General features: G+C 40.7%; 1 protein-coding gene across 2 annotated transcripts in view; it reads right to left on the reverse strand.

The window, feature by feature from the left end:
* ADGRV1 (adhesion G protein-coupled receptor V1) overlaps nucleotides 1-13,041 on the reverse strand; it is a 463,719-nt gene that overhangs the window by 71,896 nt on the left and 378,782 nt on the right. For both annotated transcript variants that reach the window (XM_030567084.1, XM_030567083.1), the window contains one exon: nucleotides 2,220-2,377. In XM_030567084.1, coding sequence (XP_030422944.1) covers nucleotides 2,220-2,377 — 158 coding nt within the window. The remainder of the gene's footprint in view (nucleotides 1-2,219; nucleotides 2,378-13,041) is intronic.

Genomic DNA, 13,041 nt, shown 5'->3' on the forward strand with positions numbered 1-13,041 from the left:
GCCCTTTCCACTCTGCTTTTGTACTGGCTTACAACAAAGCCCTGACAACCCATACTAAGTTAATTATGCCTTTGTTCATATCTACTAGTTCATGCCTTTGATTCACCCAGGCATGGTTACTGTTAGTATTTTCTGCATCCACCTTGTTGACTTTATGTATGTTATTGTCTAAGTATTGTCTTTCCTTAATAGACTTTGGATAGGACTGAATCCACTAGTTCTATGCAAACAGGATTGAAAGGTGTCTAGTAGTTAAGTAGGCCAATGAATTTTACCTATTTGCATTGATCTGGTTTTCCCATCTTACATGACTGAACCAAATGTATTACACCTCATTTCAAAATGCAACAGATTAGTAATTCTAATATTATAAATACAAAATTAAAATTCCCAGGAACAGTTAGAAAAAGATTAATGATCAGACTTTCATCTCAAAGCAGCAGACCTGAATCCAGGCCCGGTACACAGTGACAAAGGCCCCAATCCTGCAATACGCTCTACAAGGATGAATCTTTGTGTCTGCACAGATTTTATTACAGGTCTGGATCTAAATGTCATTACACCTGACAGTTCATGAGTGGCCTGTGTGAAAACTGGGGATCTCAGCCCACTTCCTAAAGAATTAGTGTCCACATCACAAAATCTATCATTACTGAGACTGGCAAAAGGATGCTAGTTAAAAGATTAATGATGAAGTGGATTTAGAGGGTGAGCTTCCCGTTCTGACCTACATTGAGATACATTAGCTGGTCAGAGTAGGGAAGCATGCATTGCTTGTGAATGTGTTGTACTTTGCTTTCTAATTAGACAAAAGACTTAAGCCTCCAGGGCTTTCATGTATAGAAGATTCACTGAATATCTTCATACACAACCCATTAAAGAGTAAGATGGTGGATCAAAATTCTTTCAAATATGAAAAAGGATTCCTTGTAACCAAACTTACAGTATTATTCACCACTGAATAAAGGAATCATTCTTTGTCACACAGTGTGCTGTGCCACTTTTAGGTAGGCTGCAGGCATTGCCTTTTCTATCTCTGGAGGGTAATTAGAGAACAAAGTGCAAACAAGCCATATAATGCTAAGTACATATGAAACAAACTGTTATGTTTTGTCATTTGGATCTTATACAAACATATATTCCTGTTAGTTAATCTGGTACTTTACCAGTGAAGGACAAATTCAACTTCGAGGAAATTACCAGACTCCATATATTTGATATTTTTGCACTGCAGAAGATATATTTCTAAAAGCTGGATGCCGTGACATGTTGGCACATATACAATACATATAATATTTGTCTAATTAGTAAATAGTTATTTAGTTAGTTAAGGTTTTAAAACTATATCACTGCAGCTTTTAGTACTGGAATCTAACAAAGGTATCTTTTACATATTTGTATAATGTCATATTCTGGACTTGTGAAGTGAATTTGGTAGTGATTCACTTCCTTTCTTTTATTCAACTTATTTTGTCTATAGATAGATGAAACTCTCTTTACATATAAAAACTGATTCAAGAACCATTTGAGAGTTTATAAAACCTAATAGCCAAATTCAGACTTGGCCTATGGAACTGCACCTCTTTACACCATAGCTAAATTTGATCCAGACACTATGAAAAGAAAACAGTTCCTTTTACAAGTCATCCACACAGTACCCTATTATTAATATGTTGGCCTAAATTGCTGAAGAGCACATTAGAACTTGGTTTAGTGAACACTGTATTATTAATCATCATCCTAACAGGAAAGACCAATCAATACCCATCCCTGCTGTGCCTGAGACAGATTTTTTTTTTAACTAGCATGTTTCTCATGTACAGAACTTTTATTCATTTACTTGGGACCAGTACCCTGAAATTTCAAAACAAAAGGAGTAACTCTAAACCATAAATAAACATGATCAACTCCTTATTCCTGAAGTATGTTGTTCACTTTAGTGCAGACACATCACACAATATCCTATATTTTGCTCAAGACCATAAAAGTTTGAGTAGTGCAATGGCCTTTGTCTCCAATTCAGCGAGATACAAACCATGTGCATAACTTTAATCATGGAAGTACAGTCCACTGACTTCAAAGGGACTACTAATGTGCCTAAACTTATGCATGGGCATAAGGACTTAACTGAATCAGGGTTTCTATGCAGCTACTCTGCACTAGATTGAATTCCACTCTAAGTTAGAATTGCCTTCATGGAATCCTCCCATGTGTCCTACCTGCAGCATTGGTTCTTCCTCTGAAAATATCATCATATGCTTTCCACTGAGGAGTCACCTGGTAGGCATGGATGAATACCACAAATACTACCACCAGGCACATTAATGGTATGAGAACAGCAGTGAAGAGGGCAGCATAGACATCTGGAATAAAGCATCTGGAGAAAAAAAAATGGATCCACCATTTATAAACATTACAAACAACTTGGACAGTTACATAAATGAACTTTCTAATACAAATACAGTAGAACCTCAGAGTTAAGAACACCTCAGGAATGGAGGTTGTTCATAACTCTGAAATGTTCGTAATTCTGAACAAAATGTTACTGTGCAGAAAAAAAATGCTGCTTTTACCCATCTTAACTTAAATGAAACAAGCACAGAGTTTCCTTACCTTGTCAAATCTTTTTTTTTAAACTTCCGCTTTATTTTTTTTATAGTTTATACTTAACAAGTACTGTATTGTATTTTTTGTTTGTTTGTTTGTTTGTTGTTTTTTCCTCCATTGCTGCCTAATTGTGTACTTCTCGTTACAAATGAGGTGTGTAGTTGACCGGTCAGTTCTTGTCTAGTATTCATAACTCTGAGGTTCTACTGTACTTTTGACTGAGGATGTATTTTACAAACACAAATGCTTTCATTATCTACCTAAAGTAATATCATTTGACAGCACTGTTTTCAAATGGTTCTTAACTGCTTAACACACCTTAACCAAAATAATATATTGGCATATTAGTAATAATACTTTTTTTTAAGCCTAACTAGACGCTGGAAGGAATTGAACCCTTGCACTGTAACAAATTATAGTTTTTCCTAAACAACCATGCATGTTATATTTATTTAACATGATCTTCTTTTAGTTATATGAGTTTAAAAGTACACTATGACATTTTCCATACTTGGCCCAACAAATGAAATTTTGAGAAACATGATTTTCAAATAAAACAGCTAGGCTTCAATGCAAGACAATCATTTTCCTTTGACTTATTGGAAATTACATGTCATTTGTATGCGAAACCAAATGTGCTCTCTCACTTCCATTTTTTTTCTTTCTGCCATTCCTCACTCTTTCCATGTATTTGAGTTATGACTCTTTAAATTGTACAAGATGTTCAAATGTGTTATCATGGAAAAAACAGTTAAGTCACAGATGCAGGACTGTGATTTAAAGTACTGACAGAATACCATATAAACACCCTATAGATCATAGGGCTAGATTGTGCTTGATCCCCACTGACCTGCACTGAGGATGACTGTGAAGTTGCACTGCCCAAGGGAGAACTCTGGGAGTGACTGTGCCTTCAGAGTGGGTGTGGAACTGGTACATCCTTTCAAAGGGTGCAGCATACTCTCCCCACCCTGCTGCTTGTCAAGCCAGCTCTGCTAAACAATGGCTTGCTGAGATGAACAGTTAATGCACAGGATAAGTCAACATGCACTAGGGAAATTTTAATTCACGTGGACACAGATTCACTGTTTACATCCCAGCATGCCGAGCACTAACTGTTCATCCAGGCAAGTCCTAAAGAGAGTCTACAATGGCGTAATTGGTGGAGGGGCTAGAAAAATGTGCAAATTTCACCCGCAAATTTCACCCACCTAGACTCTCTGCAAATTTAGCCCAGCAAATTCTGCAGCGCCCTCTGTCACCTGAGGCACCATGTTGGGGCACCACTCTGGTTCAATACTCACTCAGTGCCGAATGACCATCATCACTTTCTGCAGCAACAAAAAATTGCTAAATTCCTCCCAGCCAAGTACTGGCTCAGCCACACATCTCATTGCTCATACCATCTGATAGGATCATTGCACAAAATAGAATGACAGCAGACAAGTGTTATCTTTATATTGCACCTGAACATTTATTTTAGAATAAGGTTGTTTATTTTATAGACAATTATCACACAGTAACTCCTCACTTAAAGTTGTCCTGGGTAACACTGTTTCGTTACTAGGATGCTGATCTGTTAGAGAACATACTCATTTAAAGTCACTCAATGTTCTGTTATAAGGCTGTTTGGCTCACCCTACTCCAAACGCCCGGTGCTCCTGCCAGGGAGAATGGTGGCTTGCTCCACTCCGCCTGCCTAGCATTCTATCCGAGGAGTGGGCAAGCTCCCGACCCTATTCCCCAGCAGGAACACCGGATGGGCAGAGCAGGGCAAGCTCCCATGCCCCGACTCCACTATGCCCTGCCTCAACCAAACTTCACAATCATCACTGGTGAGTACAGTATTAAACTGTTTGTTTAAAATTATTTAAAACTTATGCTGTATATGTATATAAATGTCTTTTGTCTGGCAAAAAATTTTTTTCCTGGAACCTAACTCTCCCTATTTACATTAATTCTTATAGGGAAACTGGATTAGCTTAACATCATTTCACTTAAATTAGCATTTTTCAGGAACATAACTACAACATTAAGCAAGGAGTTACTGTATTACCTGATCTGCTTAATCCTTCTAATTTTATATAATAGGTGGTCCCTTCTGACCTTGGAATCTGTCATCTGTGAGTCCCTCTGTTCATCCCCTTTCTTCTTGGACTATGGGGAGAACAGGATGGCCTGTGTTCCCTTCAACATGTTCATAACACTTGCCGATCTGCATTAAAATAATGACTATAATCTAACTGCCTGCTTCACAGCTTCAAATAGTCATCTACGGGGATCAGGAAAGATTTTTTCCCCCAGTGCAGAACTGGCCACATATATTCTGGATTGGTGGTGTTTTGTTTGTTTTTCACCTTCCTCTGAAGCATCAGAAATTGGCCACAGCAGGAGATGGGACATCAAACAGGGAGGACCAGTGTTCTGAAGTGTTACACAGAACCCTTTCTAGATGGCTGGTTGGTGTGCTTGCTCATTTGCTCAGTGTCTAACTGATCACCAAGTTTGAGGTCAAGAAGGAATTTTCTTCCAGGTCTGACTGGCAAGGACCTTGGGGGTTTATCACCCTCCTCTGAAGCACAAGATGTGTTTCACCTGCTGGGATCATCTGGCCATATCTCACCTAATCAATTCCCTGCCATTGCCTGAGCATCAGGCTCTGGTGACAGTTTGGTCTCCCTCCTGTTCTCTGCCTGCGGCTTCCTAAAGACTGAAATGTGGTCTAACTAAAGACTTTGGGCTTAATATAGGAGAATCTGGGTGAAGTTTAATGGCTTGTGATACACAGAACAGATAGATGATCTAATAGCCCTTTCTGGCCTTAAACTCTGTGAACTGTGTTACACTCTGATTTTCCTTATGAATCAAATTACCAGTAATTTTCTCTCCCAAAATGTTTTCCTGTTTAATTTAAATCCACATTAAAAATACAGGCAGACTGCTATTATATACATTGCTTTTAGATTTTACTGAAAAGAAAAAAATTCTTGGTGCAAGTATATTGTCTCTTGTGAAGTCATATTTATGCTCTGAAACCTCTACTCTCTTCTCTTCAATTACATGAGTTACACATACTCATAGCAGTCTAGAGGCTGAGAAAGGGGCACATTCCTCTGTGCTCTGTTCCTGGAAACCAGGTAGGAAATGACAGTTCATGCAAGTGGATCATTCTTGCTAATGTCCCTATGTGCTAGTTCTAAATTTACTCTATCAATTACATGGGCAAGGAATATACAGAAACATTTTTAATGAGGCTTAAAAGTTCAAAACTTACTTTTGACTAGGATTTCAGGCAGCAATCAGAAAATATGGATATGCCAGATGTTCACATTTATTTATTAATGTTCCATTTGGCACCTTGAACTGTGTTATGCTCCATGTTTTTACTGTTTGATGGGAATGGATGCAAAATATTCCTAATCCCCAAATAAACTGTGGTATAAAGAATAACTATAGACTCTGTTCATGCATTCTGGGATAAACTATCGCCTGATGAGCATTCTAGTCACCACCACATTTTAATCAACATTCCCCCCCCCCACACACACACACACCACTTTTTGTAAGTGAAGACTTTAATTCATGTGAGCGCAGAGCCAATCTGTGTAAATAAGGTGTTTTGGACTTATACCTCCTCCTGTCAATTACTGATACTGTGACTATAATCAAATGGAAGCAGAGTGCACTGTACTGATCCAGTAAGGATATTGGCAGGAAACACCCAACAGTTAAATCATCACAGATCTTCAGATTAAAAATTAGGTTTTGCATTTGGCTTTGTTTTTAAGTTTTTAGGGTCCTGAATGACTTCCAAAAAGTATGGATCTTGGAACATGCTCACCTCCAGTAGATTCAGGCAACGTTGTGGCAGCATTTTGTCCAGCAAAGAGAGTGGTCATATTTGGCTTCTTCAGGCAACAATCTAGTCACAGAGATTCTAGCACCATTTTAGACCTTCGAAGACTCACAAAGCTGCCTTTTTGCACCTAATCTGTCTCCTTGAACAAACCTACATTTCTGCAAGTCTGATATCTCTTAGATGTCTTGTTATTAGTTTAAATTTACATTTTGGCCATGTTAACTCCTTAATTTTCCTCTCAGGCCTTCCCCACTCTTGCCCTTCTCTGACACTTTTGACACCACCACCATCCTCCCAGTCACTCAGTCCCATAATCTGGAGGTCAACTTTGACTCTCTGCCCCCTCTTTTGCCCCATACATCCAGAACACAATCAAATCATACTGCTTCTTCCTCCATAACATTCCAAAGTCTGACCTTTTCTATAGGTCCACAATGGTAAAAGACTCACTGAGGCTCTTATCAGTTATGTTTGATTACTGTAACCTCCTCTTGTCTTCTGTCCTTGACAACAAATTTCCTCACTCTGATATTACCTCTCCCTTCACCAGCTCTCCTTTCTCCAGCACATCAAATTAAAATTGCTTCCTCTCACTTTCATGGTTCTTCATGACACCCTCCTATTGCTCCAGTCTATCCGTGATGCCGGCCTTCAACATCCATCTGCCTGATTTTTTCACAAACATCTCTATACCTTTATCTGTGCTGCCCATAGCTCAGGGAATGCACTCCCTAAGCAAATATGAAAGGACAACATCCTCCTCCTCTGTACCTCTTTAGAAGATCCATTTTTTCTGTGAAACCTATAAGAAATCAGGGATAACTTTGGAAATAACTTTCTAAAATATTACATAATTTAAGTTCCATTTGGGGATAGCTAAAAAAATAAATTCAACTTTCCCTACTATGATAATTATTAGAGACTTTTTTCCTCTAACACCAAGCAGTCAATAAAGAAGAGTCTTTAAATAACTGGGTAACCAAGACTAGAAATGGCATAAAATATAAAAATGTTTGTCTACTATGGTAAAATCTATTACAGAAAGCCCATATTATCTTTGTCTAAAAAGATTGTTTTAGCAGGACTAACAGCACATTGTGACCTGTGTGATAAAAGTCAACAAGAGAAATGACTATTTTTCCTTTGAAAAAGAGGACATTATATTAGCCGTCTGTATTGTATTTAAATTAAAATAACATCACCTACTGGTCAACTGGGACTAGCACTCTTACCTGCACACCCATTATTCCAACTTACATAAACAAGGTTAGAACCCAGGGACAAGTAGACTTATGCATCCCTATGTTTTCCTAAATTCCTCTGTATTAGAATAATAGAATATCAAGGTTGGAAGGGACCTCAAGAGGTCATCCAATCTAATCCCCTGCTCAAAGCAGGACCAACCCCCAACTAAATCCCCAACTGGCCCCCTCAAGTATTGATCTTACAATGCTGGGTTTAGCAGACCAATACTCAAATTACTGAGCTATCACTCCCCCAAACCACTAACTATCCCTCCCCAAACATATATGTCTTTTCTAGAAATCCCAGTGTGACTCAATATTCCCAACCCCAAAATCTAGAGATTTATTTAAATGAAATAAATAAGCCAAAGGAGGGAAACAATCCTTACGTGAAGCTAAACATTAGTACAATTACATAATTTGTTTTTAAAAGAAAAAAAGAAGAAAAGCGCCTTAATTCAGTAATTCTATAAGGTATTCCATAATAGGAGTGACACTCAGTAATTATTTCTGAACAGCACATTTGGAAAGAGACAGAGTTTTCTCCTTTCTGTTGTCGCAACTGGATTTCCCATGACAGTCTCTTAAGCGGAGTTTCCAAATGTGAAAAGTTAGATTTTCTGAAAAACTGCAAGTCTTCTGAGTTATCAATCCGAATCCTCTTTCTGGGACAAAGGTTGGCCGGCAGGCAACCACATCTCTGGCTGAAGTCATTTTTTTGTGACTGTCTCACTGAAGCTTTTCCCTTGTTATTATTATTTCATCACCTCTAGAGATATGGTTGTGTACCTTAGCATGGTATTAATAATAATTGCCAAATCTACACTAAAAAGTTAGGTCAACATTATTCAGGGATGTGAAAAATCTACACCGCTGAGTGACAGTTAAGCCAATCTAACTCCAGGTGGTGACAGCGCCAGATTGATTGAAAAATTCTTCCATTGACCAAGCTACCAACGATGAGAAGAGTTCTCCCATTGGCATAGGTAGTGTCTATGGTGAAGTGCTGCAATTGTACCACTGTGGCATTTCAAGCATAGACAAGTCCAATGTAAGACCAAATACTTACAGGCCCAAGGCAAATCAAATAATGGGAAAATTTGTTCAGAAATAATTACTTGCTGAAAAAACTGTCAAAATTGTCAAATAGGATTTGCAACAAATTATGTGCTAGATGTATCTAGGCAACATATTGTAAATTAAAATCACATTTTTGCTATTTTAACTCATCTTGGATGATGATGTTTACTGCCAGCCTCTGATATTCCAGGTTGTTTATCTGATGGTGTGAGGAGTCAAACCTCTCCTGAAAATGTTCCAGTTTTCTTTATTGGTTGGGGCCCCGAGCTTTTAACTGCAACCTGCTCTGCTAATACAGTTTTCTGAGACTACTTGATCTCACTAATAAACCTCCCCACATTTCTCCACAGGGTGAGTGACTTCCTCCGCTGCAAAATGATCAGTCGCCGCTTCAGTGGACATATTGCCTGAGTATGAGGGTGCTCCTTTCCTGAGTTTTGTGAAAGCCTTTGGTTTGTTTAAGGTTGTTTGCCCCTGGTTTTCAAAAGCATTTCTGCCTGTTTTGGAATCCTGCAGGTGCTTTAATGGGCTTTATTTTTGCAGTTTATGGCAGTCACCAAAGCTAGCTGATTCTGTGCCACCTTGTTCCCACCCTTATGCACAGTAGCACTGTTGTGCAGACTGGAGATATCATAGTGCCTATCCACAGCAGTATGCCAGGCTTCAAACAAACCTACTTCCCCTCATTTTCATGAGCATTACTCTTAATTTCCAAAAGTTACAAATACTGAAAAAAACCCACCTGCCACCACAACAAAATCCCTAATAAAGAGATGAAGTGGGCAGTCCAATAGCTAAGTCAATGCCACCTATTAAGATATGTGGCCCAATCCAGCATTCCTGACTCAGACTCACCTCCCAATGATATCTGAGAAGAGAATAATGACGTTTTAAATAAAATGGGAAATTTTCATCAGTAAAGAGATATAGAGTTTAAGGCGAAGAGGGACCACCAGATCACCTAGTCTGACCTGTTTATCACAAGCCACTAAATCTCACCCAGTTACTGGCACTGAGCCCGATATCCGGGTGTCATAAACAGATAGCTAAGGGTTAATGTCTCTTTCACCTGGAAAGGGGTAACAAACAACACCTGACCAGAGGACCAATCAGGAAACAAGACTTTTTCAAATCTGGGTGGAGGGAAGTTTTGGGTATGAGTCCTTTGTTCTTGGTCTGTTCTCTTTCTGGGCTCTGAGAGTGACCACAGGAATCTCCAGGCTTTCTAATCTTCTGTTTTCAAGTTGTAAGTACAAGGATAGTAAGACAATAGGTTTATATTGTTTTTTTTTTATTTACATGTGTGTAGTTGCTGGAATGTGTTAAATTGTATTCTTTTTGAATAAGGCTGTTTATTCATTTTTTCCTTTAAGCAATTGACCCTGTATATTGTCACCTTGATACAGAGATCAATTTTATGTCCTTTTTCTTTCTTTTTATATAAAGCTTTCTTTTTAAGACCTGTTTGACTGTTTTTCACTGGTTAAGGCCAAGAAACGAAGGAAGGGGAAAATCTCTTTGTGTTAGATTTACTAAGCCTGACTTTGCATACCCTCTGGGTGAGGGGGGAGAGAGATCTGATCTCTCGGTACTTGTGTTTCAAGGACTTGAAGCAGGGAGGGTGGAATCCCTTTGTTTAGATCCACGGAGCTTGAATCTGTATATCTCTCCAGGAACCCAGGGAGAGAACACCTGGAGGGGAAGAGGGAGAAGGGAAGTGGGTTATTTCCCTTTGTTGTGAGACTTAGGGCATCTGAGTCTTGGGGGTTCCCCAGGGAAGGTTTTGGGGAGACCAGAGTGAGCCAGACACTGGAATTCTGGCTGGTGGCAGTGATATCAGATCCAAGCTGGTAATTAAGTTTGGAGGTTTCATGCTAGCTTCTCATGTTCTGAACTCTGGAAAGTTATGACATGACTGGCAGTGGTGTCTGATAAGATAAGAATCCAGAAGCCAGTAGGAATATTATTTTCTTTTTCTCTGCTAGGGCTTTTATGCAGAGGGAAAGGGTGGGTTTTAAAAGGACCCACAGAGAATTTTTTTTCTGTTCTCTCAGTTGCAGTTTGGCTTGCATATTAAGCAAGGAATTATTAAGGTTGACAAGGAGTCTTTTGTTAAACTATAGCACTCTCATTGAGAGTCAAGTACCCAGCACAATACACATGCAAATAAAGTGGTTTTTCTGGTTTTCTTTACATTTAAAAGATTAGCTAGAGGAAGAAAAAAAAAGGGCACTGTTGCTAGGCAGACCCCAGGAGACAACAGAGAGCAGCAGTTCAGACAATAAACACCGGAGGGCACCCCAACACAAGAAAACAGGAACCATGACTTCCAAGGCAAAAATGGAGGCAGAAGCACAAATCAAAGAAGCAGACCACAGGCGACAAATGGAAAAAAGAGAAAAAGAGGTGGAACTGAAAGAAAAGGAAGAAAACATCAAACAGGCAGCCCACAAAAGAGAACAAGAAGCCAAAAATGCAGCCCACCACAGAAAACTAGAAGAAGAAGAGGTGGCCCACCGCCGAGAAATGGAAAAACAACAAAAAGAAAGTGAAGAGAGGGAAAAACAGAGAAAGCATGAACTGGAGTTAGCGCAGGCTGGGCAGCATGCTCCAGCCAATCCTAACAACCCTTCGCCAATTATGGTTCCACAGCACAAGAAATTTCCCACCTACAAGGCAGGTGATGACCCTGTGGCCTTCTTAGAAAATTTTGAAAGAGCCTGTCTTGGGTACAGCATCCCTGAAGACCAGTACATGGTAGAGCTGAGGTCACAGCTCAGTGGACTCTTAGCAGAGGTGGCGGCTGAAATGCCAAAGGACAGAATGAACAATTATAAACTGTTTCAAACCAAGGCCAGATTCAGAATGGGGATAACCCCGGATCATGCCCGTCGGCGTTTCAGAACCCAAAAGTGGAAACCAGATGTGTCATTTCCCAGACACGCCTACTATGTTGGGAAAAATTATGAGGCCTGGATATCAGGAAACAATGTTAAATCCTTAGACGAACTGTACCTCCTCATACAAATGGAGCAGTTCTTGGATGGTGTTCCTGAGGACATAACACGGTACATACAAGATGGAAAACCCAAAATTCTCACTGAGGTGGGGGAGATTGGAGCCAAATGGATGGAAGTGGCAGAAATCAAGAAAGCTACTGTCAAGGGGAATGAATACCCCAGGGAGCACACCGACAATAAACCCTACAACTGAGGGCAACCCAAAACCCCTCCTACAACCCAAGGAAAGCCACAGACACCCTATTCTTCCACCTCACCAGTCTCCAGTAACCCACCTTGACCCAGTGACCAGTCAGCTGGAAGATGCTTCAAGTGTAATGAACTGGGACATATAAAGGCCAACTGCCCAAAGAACCCCAACCGAGTGCAAGTCATTACACCACCCTCACACCAAAGATCCCCAGGCCCAGATGCCTCTCAAATACCCTTGGAGCGAAGGGAAACTTTGAGAGTGGGCGGAAAGAAGGTTACTGCATGGAGAGACACGGGGGCACAAGTGTCAGCTATCCACCAATCCTTCGTAGACCCCAAATTCATCAACCCAAAGGCCCAAGTGACAATTTACCCCTTCATGTCACAAGCTGTAGACTTGCCTACAGCTGAACTGCCTGTCCAGTACAAAGGCTGGTCAGGAATGTGGACTTTTGCAGTCTATGACAATTATTCCATCCCCATGCTACTGGGGGAAGACTTGGCCAACCAGGTGAAGCGGGCCAAGAGAGTGGGAATGGTTACAGGTAGCCAAACCAGGCAAGCTTCCAGACCCATTCCTGTTCCTGAGCCGTCCACAGGAAACCCGTCTGTGCTACCAGAGACCCAGACAGAGGTAGTGGACCCGGATTCCCTGCCAACAACGGAAACAGCCACAGCACCTCCAGTCCCAGGCCCGGAACTGGAACAGCCCCCAAAACCAGCACCAGCGCCAGCAATCGCAACCAGATCTTCAACCTTACCGCCAGAAGGCGCCAGTGAGCCAGAACTGGCAGAAGCAACAGACAACCATACCCACGAGGCTCAGCCAGAGCCTGAAATACCCCCAGGTGCACCACCGGAGAGCGGTTCACCAGCAACGGAAACCCCATCACCTACATCGCTTCCAGAGGGACCAAGCCCAACGCCACAGTCTGAGGAAGAACTGGTGTCCCCAGCCTCAAGGGAACAGTTCCAGACTGAGCAGGAAGCAGATGACAGCATTCAAAAAGCTTGGGCGGCAGCACAGAGCACCCCACCG

Source organism: Gopherus evgoodei, chromosome 6, assembly GCF_007399415.2.
Source record: "Gopherus evgoodei ecotype Sinaloan lineage chromosome 6, rGopEvg1_v1.p, whole genome shotgun sequence".
Taxonomy (NCBI): Eukaryota; Metazoa; Chordata; order Testudines; family Testudinidae; genus Gopherus; species Gopherus evgoodei.